This window comes from Diabrotica undecimpunctata, chromosome 2 (genome assembly GCF_040954645.1).
Source record: "Diabrotica undecimpunctata isolate CICGRU chromosome 2, icDiaUnde3, whole genome shotgun sequence".
NCBI classification, from domain to species: Eukaryota; Metazoa; Arthropoda; class Insecta; order Coleoptera; family Chrysomelidae; genus Diabrotica; species Diabrotica undecimpunctata.
The window spans coordinates 57,041,464-57,065,112 of NC_092804.1; the positions used below are offsets into that span (position 1 = coordinate 57,041,464).

Sequence of the window (23,649 nt, forward strand, 5' to 3'; positions counted from 1 at the left end):
CACTTATCATCACAGATCAGCAGCTAGAGATATATAAGTTGTCCTACAGAGCCTATAAATAATATTATTTCTCGTTTTCAATTTGACAGAACTTTTTCTAGATATTTCTTTAAGAAAAGTTTATGGTCTAGAGTAATTCCTAAGTATTTAGAATACTGATTATTTGGGACATAGTCTCCATTTTTCATGATTTTTTAAGCCGACGGTTAAGATTTCTGAGGTTTCTATAAATATATGTCTAGTCGTAGAGTCTATTCTAGTCGTTTAGTTTTTTTTTATTTATTTTGTGACCCATAAAAATTTGCAATCTTTTGTCACTCAGCATCTGATTGAGCAGTTTTTTGATAGGAAATGATATATAAACACCACGCATGTTTTGAGGTGATTCTGAAAGCCAGCATTGATATAAGTCGTTATTGCTAGTACCTAGTCACAACAGCTCCGATTGGGTCGAAAACCAATTTGCTACTCAACTAATTTCTGTAAGATTCTATCAGCGAATTTGTTATAAATAAGTTTTTCCAGAAGTTTATCTGTACAGCTCAGTAAAGATATAGGTCTGAAGTTCTCTGGTTTGTCATTTGATTTGGCAGGTTTTAAAATAGTGATTTACTTTACGAACATAGAGAACTTTTGAAAACAGCTTGGGGCGTTTATTTTGGAATTTGTTTCGGTAGCGGTTGTATGTTAAAATTATAAAGTATGCCAACTCAAAATGTGGTCCTAACTAAGTCGTCAAACAAAACTAATGGTTAATTATTGAAACTATAAAATATCTTTCCTAGAAAGATATTTATATTTATATAATTTATATAATTATTGTTTGATTATATTTCATCAAATTAGATTTAGATCTTATGTTGTCCTAAAATGAATAAAACTAACATAATTATAAATGTTCATGTGTTAATAACGTATGTGTATATAGTTAAATTATAATGTAATTTGTTAACTTGATATAATTTGATAAATCATTCATATACAACGACTACTGTTTGCCATTTAATTTGCAGTGTTACCTTAAGATATTAACAAAACAATATTTCTGTATTTTTCTAATTATTTTTGTAATTAAGCACTAATTACAGAAAAACGCACATTTAAAAAAAAATACTGCGTAATATATCCAATTTATATAAATCCGTATAGAATGTAAATCTTCATAATATTTTGGAGACAAAAAAATACAAAAAGTAATAAATATTTTAAGATCATAATATGGTCAAAAAACTTATCTGTAAACATTTAATGATACCTGCACACACACTCGCAAATATATATACATATATATATATATATATATATATATATACATATATATATATATATATATATATATATATATATATATATATATATATATATATATATATATATATATATATGTATATATATATATATATATATATATATATAGGGTGGCCCATCCTATACGCCTCGGTCCCTGGACGGAAGGACGGAAAACTACTTAATATTTACAGTTTTTTTCTTCATGGAACTATACAGGGTCATTAAGTCATTAATACTAAATAATTTTCAACATTTTTCAGTCACAAAAATTTTATTATTATTTTTTTGTCAAATTGTGGTTAATTAGTTTTAAGAAAACCAAAGCAAAAAAAATACATCAAGGTTTATTAAAATCGAAAAAACTACATAGATGCGGAAATTCAAGTTTTGACAAAAACTACGTTTTTAAAACTAGAGGACAGTTAATCTTCAGATCTAGTTAATCGATTTTAATAAACATTGATGCATTTTGTTTGTTATTACAGGCGATTACAGCGCAAAATATACAGATTGTGGTTTACAACTAATAACAGCTAAAGGAACTGTTCAAATCTTGTAAACAACTAAATTGGTAACTAAGCTACTAGTAATATAATTTCAAATTATTTTAAAAAGATGTGAACTATAATACTTTAATAAGACGTGAACTAAGATCATTTCCCTGTTCTGATAATCAGTGACGAAAAAATGGAAAAAAAGTTACCACCTAGATTAGTGAATAAAAATACTGACTGAATAATCTTCTTTTCAAGTGAATTGACTATCAACTTTTCTGTTTCAATAAAGAACAACTTGAGGCTGATCCAGATATTTTCATAAAGCAGAGTCAGTAAGCAACCTGGAATAATACTCCAGGTTGATTGATTTTAAAAACAATCTCCAGCAAGAAGCAATCAGATAATATTTCAGAAAATGGACCTAGCGGCTCGGTGTCACTCATTCCATTGATCCTTATCGGAGAGAGCATACAGTAAAAGCTGTAGGACCGCTGCACAACATAGGTAGACGAATCAGTTCATATAAGAAATTTCCTTCGTTGAAGATACTCAATGACCAGATAGGAGAAGTTGTTGGTAATACAATATTAGAAGGAGTTCAACGGCTTCTCAGTGCAGACAATTTACGGTTTTAAAGTATAGGTAAATTTCTTTACCCTTGATTTTTCCGCGAAGTTAATACCAGAGCCCTTTTATAAGGTAACTTTAATTCGTTTATGGGAATATCAGACAAAGGATAGTTTTTACTATAAAAAGCGTATTTCTCAAGATTGAATGAAAAATAAGACATATATATATATATATATATATATATATATATATATATATATATATATATATATATATATATATATATATATACAGGGTGTTTCACGACGAGCTTACAGGAACTATTTATCAAAAACTACTTAAACGATATTTATGAAAATTTGTTTATAGAGATTACAAGTTGTGTCAAACTTACAGAAAATATTTTGACAGACATGCCACTTTTAGTTATCAATAATTTTAAATAAAACACCCTGTATTTTATAATCTTAATGAAAAAAAAAAAAGAAATTAGTTGTCTTTAGTACAAGTTAATATTTTTGGAGATAATTGGGATTTAATGTTAACAATAAGTTGTAAGTAATGTTATTGTTTTATTCTATGGTGATGATGCCAACGAACGTACCATTTTATGTTAAACATTTATAATTTCCCGAGCATTTGGCTTTTGCGACAATAAACAATAAACAAATCGCAAAGCCAAATGTTGGAAGTTTGCGAAATTACTCTCTTATTAGAGTTTAAATGTTTCTTGCATGGACAATTATTCGTGTGTCGGAAAACCGTCTTCGTTGTATCTTTATTTAACGCAAAATAAAATAAAAATAATTTTAAAAGAAAGCATTAAATTGATTTTACTTATTCATAGTTATTGGCACTTTTACACAGTGATATATATATATATATATATATATATATATATATATATATATATATATATATATATATATATATATAATATATATCACTGTGTAAAAGTGCCAATAACTATGAATAAGTAAAATCAATTTAATGCTTTCTTTTAAATAAATTAATGAAACCTCGCTAGAAGTAGTAGATGACTACATATACCTGGGACAGCTCATACATAAATCGGGATCACTACTTCCGGAAATCAACAGACGAATAAAACAAGCGTGGTCAGCATTCGGACGAAATTCCATAGTCTTCAAGTCCAAAATGCCACTATACCTCAAGAAGAGAGTATTTGATCAATGCATATTACCCGTCTTGACATGGATGTGAAACTTGGATCTTAAAGAGAGAAATAACGTCGAAACTCCAAGTAACTCAAAGAGCAATGGAAAGATGTATGCTAGGGATAACAAAGAGGGATCGTAAAAGAATTGAATGGATACGGAGGCAAACCCAGGTGACTGATGTAATCCAAAGAATAAAATCCCTGAAATGGCAATGGGCAGGACATATGGCAAGAAGAACAGATAACAGATGGACCACTAGAACAACTATGTGGTACCCCAGGAACGCTAAGAGACCAAAGGGGCGCCCAAATCTCAGATGGGATTATGATATTAGAAAATTAACAGGAACAACGTGGTCTCGAATAGCACAAGATAGAAAAATATGGGCGCAAATGAGCGCAAATTATTAGAACAACGTATAACTAAGACATCGTCGAATAATAATAAGAACATAAAATAACATTGAAATAAGGGAGGCTGCACCGTAATTGGAAACGGTTGATAAAGCTGCACATGATGATGATGATATATATATATAGCTCATTTAGAATTATTAGTACTAGAATATGTATTTTATTTGCTAAAAGATATCCAGATCGATCATGAACCACCGTGATACTATGGATAAATTACTTAAAAATTCAACACATTTTGGTTGTTTTTAAAGGCGAAGCCTATTGTTGATAACTAGACTTCGGCAAATATGCATATTGCATATTTTGCATATTGTGCAAATTTTATGCAAATATTTCATATTTTGGCATATTTGTATATAAGTTTGCATAAAGTGCATAAAAGTTCAGATTTTTATACTGTATTTGAAAATTTTTAAACATACCAATTTATTTCAATTCTTGTATAAAATTTTGTAGTCATTTTAATCAAGAAATGATCTAAGTACGTAATCTCTACAGGTACAAAACATTTACAATTTCAAAGAAGATCAATTTAAGTAGCCCTCAACATTCTTAGAAAGTCTCGGTCACTGAGGCATTAAGTTATTGGATAATCGCTAATCATTTGCATTTTATGATCTAATCCCCAAATCTATCTACAATTGATTGTATCTTAACAGCAGGTAAACGGCTAATAGTGTTGTTCCTAATTTAGGGATTTTCCAAAATCTCCCAGTTTATTGAATTAGGTACCTAAACATTTCTAATTTGATGCTCAGATTTGTAAATCATTTTTGTTTTGATATTCAAAGCGTAAACACTCGTTGTGCGTAACAAAAAGGAAGATTGTGATTTTATAATGCCTAAAACAACCAGTGCTTTAACTTGGATTAAACCTTATAAAGAGCTGTCTATGGATATGGGAAAAATCTACTGTTCAGTCTGTGGCAAAATTGTAAGTATCTAATATTTTCTAATATATAATAGTCTCCCGTTTTATACCGCTGTCGCGGCTTTGGGAGTATAGCAGGGTAGTCTGCTATATCTAGGGCCTACGGTATACAAGGAAGGTAACATGGCCAGTGCTACGCTTCAACCGTCTATTATTACCCCTGGTTTTACCCAAGGTACTCATTTTTATTCAGGCTGAGTCGACCTGGGGCCTATAGACATTTTTAAAATGTCTAGATGTTCTTGCCGGCGGTAGGATTCGAACTCCGGACCACCGGCTTGCGAGGCAAGCATCCTACCGCTTGCGCTACGCAGGCCCTAATATATTTTCTATAATATTTTCTATTAAATATCTAATATTTCATACATACAGGGTGTTTCCAAATGACACTTACAACGTTTGACTGTAGATACTTCTCGAAAAATTGAACAAAACGATATAGTTAATGAGGGGTCAAACTTATTTACTTTTCGAGATACAGGGTGTTAAAATTAAAAAAAATTAAATTCTTTTAGTTAATAACAACAATAACTTTAAAACCAATAAACGTATTTACTTGAAATTTAGTACTCGTAGGTTGTTTTTAAATGAAAAATAGCTTCCTTTAGTGAGAAAAAATTGTCCATGGTACAATACAATGGTGTGTATTTAGAAAAATTTTTCACCTTTACTTTTTTTTATGAAGTCAGCTATTCTAAAACACAATTATTTTTATTGTAATTGAATTAACAAAAAAAAAACTTTTGTTGAATTTTAAAATAAGTTATATGATGTACTAATGGTTAGTAACAAAAACTAATTTGTGGATTAATACTGCATTTAAAACACTTAGCGAGTGTTTTTTTTTCCAAACCAGTTATTTGATTAACCAAAAACACCTTGTATATTTTTATATTTTAAAGGTTGGGTTAAAATAAAGGTTTTTATTTTTATTTGTAGATAGCATGTGAGAAGAAATTTCAGATAGACCAACATGTGAGAACTGCTTCACACATTGCAAAAAAAGGAAAAATAGTAGGAAAACATCAAACTTCAATGGCTAAATGTTTCCAATCTACTTCAAAAAAATTAGATGAGCAAGAAACTTTTAATGAAGACTTGTGTCGCGCATTAGTGTCTGCAAACATACCGCTTTCAAAATTAGCAAATGTAAATTTTAGTTCGTTTCTAAAAAAATATTACAAACTTAATGTTCCAAGTGATCAGTCTCTAAGAAGAAATAATGTGAACGGGCTATACTCGTCGGTGTTAATTAATATTAAGGAAGAAATTGCAGATAATTATTTTTACATATCTGTAGACGAAACCACTGATTCCTCAGGAAAGTATATTGCTCATTTATTGATTGGTGTTCTTAAAGAAGATACCTTACCAAAATCTCATCTTATTTCATGCCAGCAACTTGAGAAAACAAATGCTTTAACAATTTCGCGTTTTATACAAGAAACATTAGCAACTTTTTTTCTTCCGACAACTATTCCTTCTAATAAATTACTGCTTATTTTATCGGATGCTGCTCCTTATATGGTGAAAGCAGGACAAAATTTAAAAATATTTTTCCCAGATTTAATACATGTTACTTGTGTAGCGCATGGATTAAACAGAGTTGCAGAGGAAATACGAAAAAAGTTTCCTCTTGTAAATACCATGATATCCAGTGTCAAAAAAGTATTTCTTAAATCTCCTATAAGAATTCAACTTTATAAAGAAATGCTACCTAACATTCCTCTTCCACCACAACCTATTTTAACGCGATGGGGAACATGGTTAGAAGCAGCTAATTTTTATGCAGATCATTTGGTTAAAATAAAGAACATAATTGATACGTTAACAGATGAAAGTTCCCAATCTCTTTTGGATTCTAAACATACTTTTCAGAGTAACTTGCCTCAACAAGAACTTTCATTTATAAAATCAAATTTTAGTTTTGTTCAAAAAACAATTACTCAGTTAGAATCACCAAAACTGTCATTGTTCGAAAGTACAGCATTAATAAAAGAATTTGCGTCATGTTGTCGGAACGTTAGAGGTAATGTTGGAAAAGATATTTTAAAAAAATTTGAAGCTACTATGGAAAAAAATAAAGGTTACCATATTCTTTCTGAAGTAGTCAGTGTTCTAGCTGGAAATATTTCGGAAACAATTAATTTAGAACCAAATGTTTTGGTTAGTTTGAAAAATGCTCCCGTTACATCAGTTGATGTTGAACGAAGTTTTTCCATATACATATAAATATATGTACTCAGACAGAAGCCACAAGTTTTTGAAGAAAATTTTGAACACCACTTGGTCATTTATTGTTACCATAATTCTAAATAAGTTTATTCATACTTAAAAATGATGTAGTTACTTAAAATAAATGTAAATCTTAATGAATAGTAGGAAATATTTAGTTATGTACACTTTTTTTTTAAATAAAATTGTTACTATTTTACGATTTTTTTATTTATTTGTATGGATATTTTGTAAAATATTTGCATATTTTCGGGTAAACACGTGCATATTTATGCGCATATTTTCTACATTTTTATTTGCATATTTGCCGAAGTCTATTGATAACAATGATCATACTATTAATGTTCTTGGTTATTACGCTGCTTATCCCGAAGCGTCATTAATCAATCGAAAATTATGACAATTTTGACATCTTCATAACGGCCTGCTAAAATAAAACAATAAATATATTATCTTTATTATTATCTACAATTATCTCCAACATAGAAATGTATTTTTCCTTTCGTTATGGCTAATAAAATAAAACTATAAAATGGAATAAGGTAAACGTAATTCTATGGAAGAAGTATTAGAGCTGGATGTAATGCAGTGTTGCAGGATGTTCAATCAATGATAAATTATAAGAGAATATAAATTTATAATCGTGATTTTTGCAAATGGATTCAGTGTCCGCAGTCATATAAACCCAAACAAACAACAACAATTATCTCCAAAAGTATTAACTTTAGGTACAGAAAATCCCAATACTGAAAGATAATTGATTCCTTTTTTTATTAAAATTATAAAATACAGAGTGTTTTATCTAAAATTATTGACTTACTGTAGTTTGAAGTTTAAAGAAACGGCGTTTTTTTATTTGTGAACGCCCTGTGTTTATAAATTCGATTTCGATGTAAAGGTACCTACTTTTTGTTTGCAAAGGTTTTCAAGATGTTATACTTGTAAATAGATGAGGTATTTGAAAAATTTGTCTTTATCTGTCAAACTTTTTGAAAAAATATGAATAAACAAAGTTGCTGTTCATTTCCGGTAGGACCGGAAGTGACATGTGCTAATTTTCATAAATATCATTTAAGTAGTTTCCAATATAGATAGTGTAATCTCGTCGTGGGGCACCCTTTATAAATATTGATGGAAACACGAGATAGAAACATGCGAAATAAGAAATGATGAATGATGTATAAAGAATAATAAAGATTAAAAAGGAATAATCCGAACATAGAAGTAAAACACTTCTGTTGTAATTGGTATATTTAATTAAAAATTAGTCTGGTTCGGATTGATTAGTCCAAAAACGTTCTGAACTTGAATACTTTTGGGTTTTTTAAATTTAATTTTTTAATTTAATTTATTAATTTTAATTTTTTAATTTAATTTAATTAAAGTAAAAATTACAATAGAATTGTTTGACGTTACGATTTCTACTTCGGGAATCAAAAAATAAACGTATTTTCAACTGAAATTGATTTTGGCTCTGATTAAAGATTATAAATAACTTAAAAAAGGCCACAAGAGAATAGCTTCAGTACCATACAAAGGAATAACTTGCCTATGTTAGTGATATAGAAAACCATATTGAATTCTAAGTAGATACTCTCCATATCGTTTATAAGTAAAACAAATACAACAGATTTTAGACTTACCATCATTAGCATCTATGTTAAATCCTTTTAAAGATGACACTATTGTTAAAATCAATAAAACTATGGGCAATTTCATCATATTGTAATATAGACAGTCACCACATACTTTTTATTGTCTTAATACATATATGTATAGCATAAAAAAATCAATGTGAGATTTCAATAGAATACGATAAGATAATCAAGATTTAAGCGAGACTTGTAGAAGCGCAGTACAAAAAGGTTTGAATAGTCTTATCATTATTGATATCTTACAATTTGAAATATTAAACTAAAATTTAAAGTAGATATATATTATCGGTATTTTTTGATTTTTGATTTTGGGATATAAAAGCATATCTATAGTACTTCAGTACACGTAAACAAAGTTTTGCAAGTGATGTTACTATTTAAAAACTTAGCGGCTGACATATGAGTAACAAAAGTATTTATAAGATTCAGTTTTTTAGTTTTTTATTTAACATAAAAACGCAAGCTGGAATATGTTGGTCACATCTTAAGAAATGATAAATACGAACTCCTAAAATTATTAATAGAAGGAAAGATTAAAGAAAAGGGACTTCAAGTCGTAGCCGTAATTCCTGCCTAAATAGCCTTAGATAATGGTATGGCACAACGCACAACGACATATCCTGTATCCTCTTTTGTGATTAATACATCTAAAAAAGAAAGTGGATTGTTGTTTTTTTTTATCGTAAATTTGTCAAATCCTCCTTTATTGTCAATGTTCATCAGAAATTTATTCAATGCTTCTGGTCCGCGAGGAAAAATAAAGAACACATCATGTATATACTGTGTGTTGTTTGTCTGGTTTCTGTACAATGTTTTGTTCGAAACCCTCCATAAATATATCTGATAATATGGAGATATGGATAAGTCCATGTCTAATACAAAATTTTGCTTATAGAAATCATTATGTAGTAGTAGTATTATGTAGTATTATGTAGTGGAAAATAAGCATTGTCTGTGCAAAGACATATCCAAAAGACCTATAAGTGAGTTAAAAGAAATGACCAAAAACAAAGATCTTTGGAGACAAACAATACAAGACATCACGATGACCACTACATTCCCTTCGGATGATCAGGAATTTTTCTAGGATAAGGAAAGAGGGATTCTTGGTAAGACCAGCGACCTGTCAAAATACGACGATTTTCTTATAGAATAAACAAACCGTCTCAGATCAGGATGGTTATTTAGCTAAGAAGACAAGTGAAAATAAGGAAAAATAGTAAAAATAAAAACTAATAAGAAAAGGAACAAAATAGGTGAATCGCGACTTTAAACATTAAAGCATTTAATGACAAAAACAGAGACCAAGAGATAATTAATTCTTCTTCTTTTGGTGCCTATCCTCTATGGATTTTGGCGATCACGTTAGTCCATACAACTTTGTAAACAGCTGCTCTAAATAGATGTATGGTAGTCATTCCTGCCCCTTTGTCTGATGTTCTTCAACCACGATGTCCTTCTACGCGCTTGAGATCTTTTGCCTTCTACCTTGCCTTGTTAAATTAGTTAAATTAGTTGATACTTCTCATTGAGCATCACATGCCCTAAGTATGTCATCTTTCTGATTTTCACGATACGCATAATTTTCATATCTTTATTCATACGTTCGATCACGGTGTAGTTTGTAACATGATAAATATAGAAAATTCTGAGCATGCGGCGGTAGCAGCACATTTCGAAGGCTTCTAATCGTTTGGATGTTGCCTCCATCAAGGTCCAGGCTTCGACTCCATATAAAAGGGTAAAAAATACATAGCAACTCAAGACTCGTGTTTCAGGTGCATATTACATAAAATCTTCCTGAGGCGATTGAAGACAGCTCTCGCTATTTCCTGTGTGGTCCAATTTCTTATTTAGGCTGTATCCAAGATATATAATTTTGTTGATTATTTTTAATGGTCCATTATTAGCTGTGAATTGGTGCGATATTACGTCGTTTTTACTTACTATAAAAATTTTGGTCTTCTTACAGTTTAATTTCATGCCGTATCTGTCACAGGCTTCCACTACACGGTTTATTAATGTTTACAGATCCTTCGCATTTTCTCTCTCTTTAAAGATCTCTTTAAAAAAGGTGTTGACAATGTACAGTTTGCTCTGATAATAGCCAACGTTTGTCATGAATATGGTACTTGAAGTACAAGTTTTTCCGTTTTCTATCAGTCTGTCCATAAAATCCTTTTAAATTATTTTATAGGTATATTTTATATATCTACTTTCAATCACCCATTCAAAGTTATTGAATTTTTTCCCACTCTTATTTTATTATAAATCCTTTTTAAAATTAATTGCTTTTTATTTTTTAAGTTATCCAAATTCATTCATATACCATAGTGCTTATTATTATTATAGCATGTTTAATAATAAAAACGAGCGGTTCTAATTTATAGTTATATAGTAACTCCAACAGTTGCAATAACTCCATCACCTACACAAAAACCAGATCCACGCTAACTCCAACAAATTAAAGCATTCCATCGCCTCGGTATTTTATAAACTATTCTCAACACAGATGGCAGTATCAAAAATGAAATAGATTATATCATAACAAACAGAAAAGATATAATCAAAGACATCAAAGTACTCAACAAATTTTCAATAGGAAGCGACCACCGATTAATCCGAGCTTAGATACTATTAAATGTCAAATTGAAAAGAACAAAGATGATCCTAAAAACAAGAAAAAAGAAATGTATTCCCCAGAAAACAACAACCTGTATGAAGATACACCAATCAGACATATACAAGACTTGCAAGATGAAAGAGAAGATGTAGATCAAACAAATGATGGCATAATGAAGGCTCTAAACGAAACAGAAAGGTAGTGCTCCCGACTGTTCTGACCCATAGAGAAAAACTAAGCCAAAATACCAAAGAGCTAATAGTTAAAAGAAGACAGCTGATGGAAAAATGCGTCTCCAACTACACAACGATGAAGAAATTAAATAAAGATATCCACCAGTCAATCAGAAAAGACGTAAGAGAAACCAATACAAGAGAAATAAGTAAAATAATTCAAGAAAACAAAAATTGTAAAGTTTGAGGCGAAATATGAACAACATAGGCAATAAAAATATATACAAAATAAAAAACAAAGATGGAAACATTACTACTGATAGAACCAAAATCCTTGAAGTCGTCGAATCCTTTTATAGCGAAATGTATGAGAGCACCGACGAAAGGCAAGATCAGCCCCTGCCCAAAATCACAATCCAGGAATCAGAATTATTGCCAAAAATAACTCAATACGAAATCAAAACGGCAGTTCTAGAAATGAAATATAACAAATCCCCTGACGATGACAGAGTACTGGTCGAAGCGATCAAACTAGGTGGAAATAAACCAGAAGCTTTTCACCAAATGCATCTACCAAGGAAAAACTCCTTCTCAATGGAATAATGCAGTCCTTACTTTATTACACAAGCAATGAGACATAACAGATTTAAAAAACTACCGTCCTATCAGTTTGCTTTTACACGTATATAAACTCTTCAAAAATTATCAAAAAAAGAGTGGACGCTAAATTATACTTCTATCAGCCTAGAGAACAAGCTGGATTTAGATCGGGATACAGCACTAACGACCACTTACTAACTTACTAGTGATAAAGAACCTGATAGAGAAGTCTGCAGAATACAACAAACCATTGGCACTAATATTTGTCGACTACGAGAAAGCGTTCGATACCATAAGTCATCAAAAAATGATAAAAGCATTGACATAATGCCGAATAGACCATCGCTACACTAACATACTCAAATATATAAACCAAAATGCCACAGTTAGCGTAATATTATCTGAACAAGAAACAAATAAATTCTGCATAAAACGAGGAGTACGGCAAGGGGACAGTCTTTCCAAAGCTTTTCACGAAAATAGCTTTCCAAAGCTTTTAGAACATACTTGTAAGAAGGCACATCTAAACGAGCATGGTATCAACATAAATGGAGAGAAGCTTAGTCATTTGAGATTTGCAGATGACATCGTCCTTATCGTATGGATGATGCAATAATGATGTTTGAAAAATTATATCACGCTTCCTTGGAAGTCGAACTAAAGATTAATATGAACAAGAAGCAAATAATGACTAATCTGGTGCTAAATCGAAATATTGCTGTTGATGGAAGGGATATTGTGCAGACTACATCGTATAAGTACCTAGGACACACAAGCGTTTGGGCAGAGATAACCCGACATGTGAGCTCCTACATCGCATAGGATTAGCTTGGACAGCGTTTGGTAAATTAAACTATGTATTTAAATCGGATTTACCCATATACCTCAAAAGGAAAATCTTTGACCAATGTGTGTTACCTGTACTCACTTATGGAGCGGAAACATTAACACTCACAAAAAAGGTAGTTAATAAAATTCGCGTGACTCAGATGGCTATGGAGCACCAGATGTTGGGTGTCTCTCTTAAGACAGACCCTGAAGATCCCCTGAGGACAGACCCGGGAGAATTATTAGGAATCAAATAGACTACATTTTAGTAAACAAAATATTCCGAAACAGCTTTACATCTGTCAAAACTTATGCTGGACCAGATTTGGAGACAGACCACGTTCCACTGGTGGGAGTATTTCTGAAAGACCTTGATACGAGAATAAGAGTCCAAGCCACGTTAAACGAGCAAGTGACTGCAATTAGAGACGAATCGAACGAAGAACAAACGATCAAACATATTATAGAAATAGTGCAAAATGTAAAGGATAAACACTTAAAGACAGATAGATTAATGAAGAAAAATCAAGGATGACAGATGGGATCCTGAAACTAATGCACGAGAGAAGAGAAGCCAAAAAATGACCCAGACAAATATAAAACCATAAATATATTAATAAGAACGAAAATCAGAGAAGCGAAACAAAAAGAAGAAAGGGAAAGATGCGAAGATATTGAGACTCTGCAGTCAAAGTACGATAGTCACAATGTACATAGGAAAGTTAAAGAACTCACAGGGGGACTAAAACAAAGGCAGAAAGGAAATATAACTGATTCTGACGGAAACATCATCTTGGACAAACAGAGTAAAATAAGAACGTGGAAAGAATATCTAGAAAAACTATTTGAAGACCAAAGAGATAACACCTTTGAGCTAGAAGAAGAGGTAAATGACAAGAATGTTACAGCAGGAAGTTTATTCCGCAATAACACAGTTAAAGGATGGCAAAGCGGTAGGCCCTGATAATATACAAGCAGCACTACTCAAACTAATGGACAACGAATAAATAGCAATAATCACAAAGATATTCAACAACATATACAACTCTGGATAAATACCAACAGAATGGCTGAAATCTGGGTTTATTGCACTTCCAAAAAAACCAGGAGCCAAAAAATGCGAAGATTACCGTACTATAAGCCTCATAAGTCATCTCCCAAAATTGTTCCTCAAGATAATTCATAATAAGAGAATCAGAAGCTGTGTGAAAGTCAAATTTCCCCCAACCAGTTAGGGGTTCACAAATGCTGTTTGTACTAGAGAGGCTTTGTTCTCTGTAAAATTCTTATTCCAGAGATGCAGAGACGTCAACTGAGACATATAAGCATGTCTGGTTGATTACGAGAATACAAATGCAAATACTAAAAGAAACTGGAATTAACAACCAAGATCTGAAAATAATTAGAAATCTTTACTGGAATCAGATAGAAAATCTCAGAGTTGAAGGTGAACATACTGACTATGTGAAAATCATGCGTGAAGTGAGGCAAGGCTGTATTTTGTCTCCTCTAATTTTCAATCTGTACTCTGAAAGAATATTTATCGAAGCTTTTCACAAAACTGAAAAAGGTATTCTACTAAATGGTTACCGGCTAAACAACATCAGATATGCAGATGACGCCATCGTATTTGAGGACAACTTAGAAGACCTACAAGTTCTTATGAACAAAATTACGTATTACACTCAACAATATGGACTCAATATAAACGTTAAGAGAACAAAGCTTATGATAATTAGCAAGAAAAGGATAACAGAAGGTCAACTCTACGTCAACCAATCCCCTGTAGAAAGAGTGACGCACTGCAACTACCTCGGTACCATAATAAATGAAGAATGGACCAACAACCAGGAGATTAGAGCACGCATCGGAAAAGCTAGAAATACCTTTAATTGGATGAAGGTGGAGGGGGCCTTCTTCAAGAGTCACAACCTCTCTCTTGATACAAAAGTAAGAATGCTGCGATGCTACGTCTTCTCTGCCCTTTTTAATGGTGGTGTTGAATCGTGGACCTTGCACGAAGACATGTGCAGAAAACTGGAAGCATTTGAGATGTGGCTATATCGGAGAATGCTTAAGATCCCGTGGACTGACCAAGTCACAAATGATGAGGTCCTCAGAACAATGACTAAGAACTGAGAGGTACTGACCACCATCAAATCTCGAACGTTACAGTTCTTCGGACGTATTATGCGAAATGAATCCAGATATGCTCTCCTTCAAGCCATCCTGAAAGGAAAAATATTTGGAAAACGAGGTCCAGGAAAAAGAACATCTTGGTTAAAGAACCTCAGAATCTAGTTCAATACAATATCTGTGCAGCTTTTCCGCGCTGCTGCAGATAAGATAAAAATTGCCATGATGATCACCAACATTCGTAACGGATAGGCACGGATAGGCACATTAAGAAGAAGATGCACAAAACCTATATATATATATATATATATATATATATATATATATATATATATAGATATATTATATATGTGTATATATATATATATAATATTAAGTATTTACTTACCTTCATTAATTCCTTCAAAACATGTATTGTCACATCGCAGGTTTAAATTTATTATTAAGGAAAGACTTTGTTTGGAAATAGCACTATGAAACTTTAGATCTTCTAGAGATTTTTAATCTCTAGATACCTTAATAGTATTGAAAGCCGTTGAAAGGGCCGCCTTGAGTATGTAGACTGAACATTTCAAGCTTGTTTTTTCATCTCTTATTCGAATTACTCTTGTGATTGCTTCGTAGGAGGTAACACCTTTTGGTTTTCTAGAACGTAACCAATCCTTTGAATCCTGCTTTATACGGTTATTTATCGAACTTTTAGTCAGATTTTCATGGAGAAGTTCTTCTAGAGTCTTCGGTAGGAATGACATCAAACTTATCGGTTTCAGGATTTAAAATTTTTCTGTCCAGTTATGCCAGGCCTGGAGATAAAAACTACTCTTATGACCCACCATGCTCTTGGTATGTATATATTTTAAATTAAAAATAAACTTTTTGATAAATAAATTCATTTTAAAAATTAAAAACTCAGATTTTTACTGCTACATGGAGAGGCTATTATTTTGACCATTTTAAATATACATAAAAATATTTTGAAGTTCTTGTTAGTAAAAATGTTTAAAACGATAATAATTACGGTAAATAATTACCTTTATAATACCAATAAGTTTTATTTTTGAGAATTTAAGCTACAGAATAAGAAATACTGTATAGATGGTTGCCTATAGAATAGATATGTCTTTTATCTATCTACCTAAAAAAAACATGTTTTTCTGCTTTAAATAAAAGATTAAGATCGATGTACGTTGATAGATTGTAATTATAAACGATATTTATTGCAACGTTTTTAACCGAAATTATTGAAACGTTCCAAAAATTACAGTTACTTAATTGAAAATACGAAAAACTGAAAATTAAAAAAAGTTATTGTCGTTAAAAATTACATACCTAGTAGAGAAACAAGATCAGATCAAGGTGGATGTTCAGGTAATTCATAATAAAATAATCAATACTGTTTTTATAAACATTCAAGCATTCTCAGCAAGTCTGCTTTATTCTTATCTTCTTATCAGAAATAGTTAAATGTTCTCTGTTGATTGGAGAAAAGGCTTCTGGTTCAATAAGCTTATAAACTGTATTTCGGACTGCAACTCATCCTCTTGGTATTTTTAGTAAAGATGATGTCTCTCATGCTTGCAGGATATTAAGTGTTTGTCTTATCAGCAGAACAGTCAGATCGTTTGCTGTGACCTGTATCCAACGTACTTCTGTTATTTTATTGTTGTCTTTTTTAATTTGACTCTCAACTGAAATCAGGTCAACAAAATCGTCCTGTTTCATTTCAACTACTTAAAAATATTTTCTTGATGTTGCTAATTTGATAAGCTCAAGTACATTTTGAGTCTGGATACCAAAAATGTTTTATTTGCTTCAGTAAAGAACTTTGCTGACAATAGATAGTGACACAATGATATCATCTTCCAATTATTATGTTGACCGACACATCGGTCAGACCATAGTATAAGTTTTCATTCTAATCCAGCCTCTAGTTTCTTAAAATTGTCAAGAACATATCTCAAAATACAAAGTAGCTTCAGATATTCCCATATTGTGTATAGCAAAATTGTAATTTGCGTACTGATGCTGGTAATAAACATCGAAATGTAATAAATTAGGTATAAAAATGAAGAATTCAATTTGGCTCCTTCTTCAACCGCCTTCAAAGATGCAATATATGCATTTTGTATATTTGCCTTAGTCTAATTATACTTAAGTATAACCGTTTAAAATGGGCACGGAGTGGAGGGAGAAGGATGATGTCCTAATTTAATTTGTTAATTACCAAAGACCAGGTGAAATTTCTAATAGAAATACTATACAAGAATGTCGTTATAAAAATAAAGATAAATAATTACACATTAGAAGCAGCAGACAAATTTTAATTATATTGGTACATGTAGATAGTTTTATATATTTTTAGTTATAGAAACAAAGGATTTTAGTAGCAGGCATATATTTAAACTTTATAATTAGATTAGTTATTTATTAGGCAGCTTATTTGATTACGGATGAAGTTCTTTGAAACACAGGTACATAAAAACTATTTATCTTAAAGTTTTTTAGTTATAAAATGATAAGTAATCGTCATCGTCATCATCGTAGCTATCCTCATTGCCTGGTTCGCCCAAAGCGTTAACGAATTCTAAAATAAAAAAAGTAACATTTTAAATTTGAATCTAATCTAGTACATTATTTAGAAAATTTGTTGCTTCAATTTTAGAAATACATACATGAAATGATTTCTTTTACCGTATGTAAGCATTTACTGTAAAAATATTTTCCAGTGTTTCACTCATCTACATTAATTCTATATTAAGTTTAATCTGATCTATTCTCTAAAGCAGAGGAACGAACCTCAAAGAATTATTCGAATGCTTTAAGCTTTTCTTCTTGATTTTGGGCCACTTGCCTGTTTTATCTTTATACACATGCCCTTCCTATGGTCTCGTGCTGAGGCTATCGCTTCACCTCTTTCGTGGACGGCCAACGCTGCGATGTTTTACTGAGGGTTTATCGCCACCGATTCTCAACACACTTTTCTTCTCTCTTAAATCCAATTATTGATGTCTTCAACCTTGCATGAGTTTCTTGTGTTTTTGCTTCTTGGCCTGTCGAAAAGTCCAGTTCCAGTAATCCTACCACGTGTCATTATTTCAATTGTTTTTATAATCTTTTGTTTTTTTATTCTCGTTTAGTACATCATATGTGATAATAGGTCTTATAGATATCTTATAGATTATTGATTTTGTCCCAATCATAATGTTTTATTTTGTCATTTTGTATTTATTAGAGATCGTGCTATTTTTGCTTCTATTGTTGTTTGTTGCCATACTTCCGACTCAATATCGTAAAAAAATTCGTTTCTTGCTTCAAAATTCACTTAATCTCTTTCAAGCATCTTACATTTTAGAAGTATCTTTGATATTCTTGCATTTTGATTTAGAGGCTTAAATCATTATGTTGTAAGATTTAGCTCTTCTACTAAACTGGTGCAGATGTCTTTGCACATCGTTTTAGTAATAATTTAATCAAAAATTAATAATCTGTTTTTCACCAAAATACCAAAAAATATAATAATAAACTTAAATTATATAGAGAATATTCTTACCATAAAAATCTATTCGTCCATCTCCATCTACATCAACTTCTTTAATCATTTCTTCAACTAAAAAAGCAAAATATTTACGTTACCAAAAATAAATAAATATTGTTAAACTGGCAATCAAAATTTAAAGATCATCAAAATTAGTCTTCACTTTAAAAATAAAAAAGCATTTGGGATTACTCGCCTCCTACAGCCAAGAGGGTCAATATAATTAAAAAACTTGATTTTGTGCAGCGTGTGTAAAGGGTGTTTTTTAGAGGTATAGTAATGTATGTTGGTAACACTTTTTTTTAACTGCCAACTATTTTGACAGCTGTCAAGTGACTTATGTTAAGTTTGGTTTGGCATTTCAGCACGAATAGACTTGACGCCTGAACAACGCTTCGAAATTGTACAAATTTATTTTTAAAATTGTGTACCCGTGGAAATGTTTTGTACCACGTTTACTCTAAATGATAATATGCATCCAAAGACACGTCGTAGAGAAGAAGTTGTTGCTGGTGTAGATCGTAGCTTACAGGAAACCCGAATCAGTCTATCTGCCATCGTGCATAGCAGTTGGATACGTGTCCATCCACTTTATGGAAGATTTTGCGCGAAGATCTTGCTTTGTGTGCTTACAAAATCCAACTTACGTAAGAATTAAAAGTACTTCATCACCTAGCAAGGCGTAAATTAGTAGATTCGGTGAGTAAGTCCAAAACGAGATTGCCGTTGATTTCGATTTTCATAAGCGACTTTGGTTAGCAATGAATCTCACTTTTGGTTGAATTGCTACATCAACAAACAAAACTGCCCTATTTGGAGTTAAGATAATCCTCAAATGTATGTTAAGAAACCATTACATCCAGGAAAACTGACTGTTTGTTGTGCTTTGTGGCCTGGTGGAATCATCGGACAGTATTTTTTTCACACAGCTTGTACCACAATTGATTTATTGAAGGAAACGTTAGGTAACCGCGTAGTTTCACGTTTCGGACCGTGAATTAGCCTCCAAGATCGTACGATTTGACACTGCTAGAGTATTTTATGTGGGGATATATGAAGGTGCTAGTCTACGCCGATATGTATGAAACGATTGACTACTTGGAGGATAACATTCACCGCGTTGTTGCTAATATACGGCGACAAATATTGATAAAAGTGATCGAAAATTTAACCTCTAGATTAGACTACGTCAGAGCCATCCATGACGGTTATATGGCAGAAATCATATTTAAATTATAATGGCAAAATATTATCTTTCGAATAAAGGCAATTTTATGTCAATCTATAAAAATCATTTTTGTTTTATTTCATTTTAAAATTATATACCTCTAAAAAACCCTTTATATTTTGTCTAAAATATAACAAACTTATAAAATATTTTTTGGATACAGCCGAACCTGCTTATAAGAATACCGATTATAGGAATATAATAATAATAAATTTATTCGTTTTTAGAAATACGTTTTAATAAAATAATATTACTTAATAGATCATTTTTGGGTAAACGAATAACTAACTGTACATGTACAATGCCCTAAAAATGTAAATGATGTCAGGTTTATTAGTGTATAGACCAGTCGTCAGAGGGTTGACCCCTAAAAATCATACGAACAAGCTGAATTTTGCTGAGAATATTAATTTTGGGACCCCAAAAAAGATGCAAATAAATTTACCACCTTTACCCCCGGGCTTCCACCTAAAACCCGCCTCGTAGGGGGATAAAAACGCAAAAAATCAATTTACCAAGAATCTGTTCATTGTAGAAAAAAATGGTTCAAATAAAAAATGTAGCTAATTTTCAATAAAAATGGTTATAAACACTTTTTGTGTAGAATGAACCGTTCTCTCAGAAACACCGCTTGAAGCGACCGTCGATTTTGAATGTCACTTACGCGCGCGAAATCAATGTTCAATAAAATTTGTATCAGCTCGACGGTAAAAATTCGGTATCTTTTGATCCAAGTTTTGACAAAAATTAAGATGCGTTTTAAAGGTAAAGAGTGCAGCTTTCGTATGCAGTTTTTGTATTTTCTCGCAAATAAGCTCAGTTTTTAGAAAAATGTTAAATAAATAAACGTGGCGCGATTTTTGCCTTTTTTACGAATCTCGTGAAATCAATAAAATTGATCACTTCCATTGACCAGTCATAGTAAAACTTAAATTTTTAGAGATTAGTCTTTAAAACCGATCACATGAAATTTCAATCTTGAGTTGAGGCAACATATATGAGGCATTTGAAATATGAATAAAAGCGCAGCATTTAATGTTTTACATTATCGCACGTCACGAGAAATGAGAAAAAATTTTAGATCGTTTGTTATGGGAAAATGTAAATCCAGCGTTTTTTAAGCTTATTTAAAATACCTCACATTTGTTTCCAAAACTCAAAACTAAACTTTCATGCTATAGATTTTGAAAGTTAGGCCCGAATAATCGAAACTTCATAGTGGCCAGTCAATGAAAGGTATAGATCGTATTGATCTTCTGTATCTGTAGAGTAGGGAGGGCGAGTTAAGTTTCACAGCACTTAGGCCACAATTGACCCATTGTGCATCCTCCCAGGGAGCTGTTACCCTTAGCTCATTGTCCATCCTGCCATTTCTAGGAAGGTGGACAAGTCACCAGGAGACATCTCTCTTATGTGGGCAGGTGTGGGCCAGGACTCGCCGAACGCGTACTCTCGTATTAACGATAACTCTGGGCATTCACATAGGACATGCTCTACAGTTTCGTCTTCTCGTTCACACTTTATACATAGAGGTGTGTCTGCTAGCCCCAGTGTGTGGAGGTGTTTGCTTAGTTGACAATGACCAGTTAAAAAACCAACTGCCAGACGTAGGTTTTTTCTGGTCATTCCCAAGTACTTCTTTGATCTTGACTCTTCAAGGTTGCTTAGTGTTACCCTGGCAAGTTTACATCCTTTCCCTTCCCATCTTCCTATCTTTTTACGGTTTGCGTATGGGAGTGACATTTGACAATTTCCGCGATTGTTGTAGTTGACCAACCAAAAAGATCCCCAGGTCCTAAGAGTCTTAGGCACTTCCGCCTTCCTAGATAATTGGTCAGCAATGCGGTTGCCTTTATTCCTATTGTGTCCTTTAACCGACCTCAGGATGATGGTATTACCATCCGAAGCTTGAGTTAGTGACTCGTGACACTCCATTACTAAACCTGATGTGACACGTGGTCTATTCAAGGTTAGTAGCGCTTGTCTGCTATCTTTGCAGATCATTATAGTTTTCCCTGATATACCTTTTTGGGTTATCTCTTTTGCGGCTATGGAGATACCAGTCAGTTCTGTCTGAACTACTCTGGCATTTTTGCCCATACCCCACTGTATTCTTAGGTTCAGTGATCTGGAGTATATCCCGCATCCTGAGCCTTCATTTATTTTGGAGCCATCGGTGTATATGCAATAGGCATTTGCCACGTTTGTCTCCATATACTGTCTTTTTTCAATTTTGTAGGGTTTGTTAAAGACAAACTTTGGTTCAATTGAGTCGCAGCCTGCCTGTAGCAGTGGTAACGCATCCAGCTCTCCCTGAATTGACCCATTTCTACATCAAGGTTTGCACCAGCTGAGCGCAGTCGCATCATTGTCACTAGCGCCACCTCTTTGACATATATATCTAGAGGCGTAATGCCAATGATCAACTCCATTCCAGCAGTTGGTGTTGTTTTCATGGCACCTGTTATATTTAATGTTTTGCGCAGAATTTAATGTTTTACATTATTGCACGTCACGAGAAATGCCTCCAAGAAAACGGTTTTTGGATCTAGTTTATGGCAGAAATTTGGTTCTTTTGAAAAAGGTAATAGTGTAATTGAAAAAAAAGTTTTAAAAATTTTGTGTGTGTGTGTGTGTGTGTAGATAGTGGATGGCATTAGAACTTGTCTATTTGCCACAGAATATTTGTATTTTTTTTTATTATTATTATTAAGGATAGGATAGGGATAAAAACATGGCCACTCGTTTCTTGTCTAGGGACCCATCAAGACATTTTTATTAAGACAAACGACTAGGTCACGGGCAGGAGGTATTAACAAATGGGGTAAAACAGAGGTTTGGATTCTAATTACATTACATATTTAAAAATTTTAGATCGTTTGTTATGGGAAAATGTAAATCCAGCGTTTTTTAAGCACCTCACATTTGTTTGCAAAACTCAAAACTAAACTTTCATGCTATAGATTTTGAAAGTTAGGCCCCAATAATCGAAACTTCATAGTGGCCAGTCAATGAAAGGTATAGATCGTATTGATCTTATGAAAATCGTAAAAAATGACAAAAATCTCGCCACGTTTATTTATTTAACGCCTTTATAAAATCTGAGTTTATTTGCGGCAAAATACAAAAATTACATACGCAAGCTGAACTCTTTACCTTTAAAACGCATCTTATTCATTAATCATTTGAAACATTTTTTTCTACAATGTACAGATTCTTAATAAATTGATTTTTCTGCGTTTTTACTTCCCTACGAGGGCGGTTTTAGGCAGAAGCCCAGGGGTAAAAGTGGTAAACTTTTTGCATCTTTTTTGGGGTCCCAAAATTAATATTCTCGGCAAAATTCAGCATGTTCGTATGATTTTTAGAGGTTCAGGGGCATTTTCGTCTCTGACGACTGGAGTAGTATGTCAGGTAAAAAATACTTTATTATTTTGTTATCAGTATCAATTCGACCCTCTCCCGAAACATTTACAGGTCGTAAAGCACTTTTTCATTTGTCCAATAATTTCTATTGCTCACTTCATTGCCGTTCATATTTTTTTAAGAAAATGAAGATAACTAATTTAGAATTCATACAGAGACCTACGTTTTTGCAAGTGAATCATGGCTTCGTTAAATTCGAAGAGAAAGGATCTTACTTCAAAAGAAAAAGTTAATGTAATTAAATACGTGACACAATCCAAGTGCAGTTAAATAAAATTGAAAAAGTTTGAAATTAAAGAAGCTCAGGTGAGCAAACTGTAAAAAA

General features: G+C 32.2%; 2 protein-coding genes across 5 annotated transcripts in view; both read right to left on the reverse strand.

The window, feature by feature from the left end:
* Positions 1–8,971, reverse strand: part of LOC140434584 (neprilysin-11-like) — a 72,847-nt gene extending 63,876 nt beyond the window's left edge. The window contains exon 1 of the mRNA XM_072522953.1: positions 8,764–8,971. Within this exon, the coding sequence (XP_072379054.1) occupies positions 8,764–8,842 (79 nt within the window). The 5' untranslated portion in view covers positions 8,843–8,971. The remainder of the gene's footprint in view (positions 1–8,763) is intronic.
* An 8,464-nt stretch (positions 8,972–17,435) lies between these two features.
* LOC140434585 (neo-calmodulin-like) overlaps positions 17,436–23,649 on the reverse strand; it is a 56,741-nt gene continuing 50,527 nt past the window's right edge. For all 4 annotated transcript variants that reach the window (XM_072522954.1, XM_072522955.1, XM_072522957.1 and 1 more), the window contains exons 6-7: positions 18,686–18,742; positions 17,436–17,719 (exon numbers count right to left, since the gene is read on the reverse strand). In XM_072522954.1, the coding sequence (XP_072379055.1) occupies positions 17,637–17,719; positions 18,686–18,742 (140 nt within the window). In that variant the 3' untranslated portion in view covers positions 17,436–17,636. The remainder of the gene's footprint in view (positions 17,720–18,685; positions 18,743–23,649) is intronic.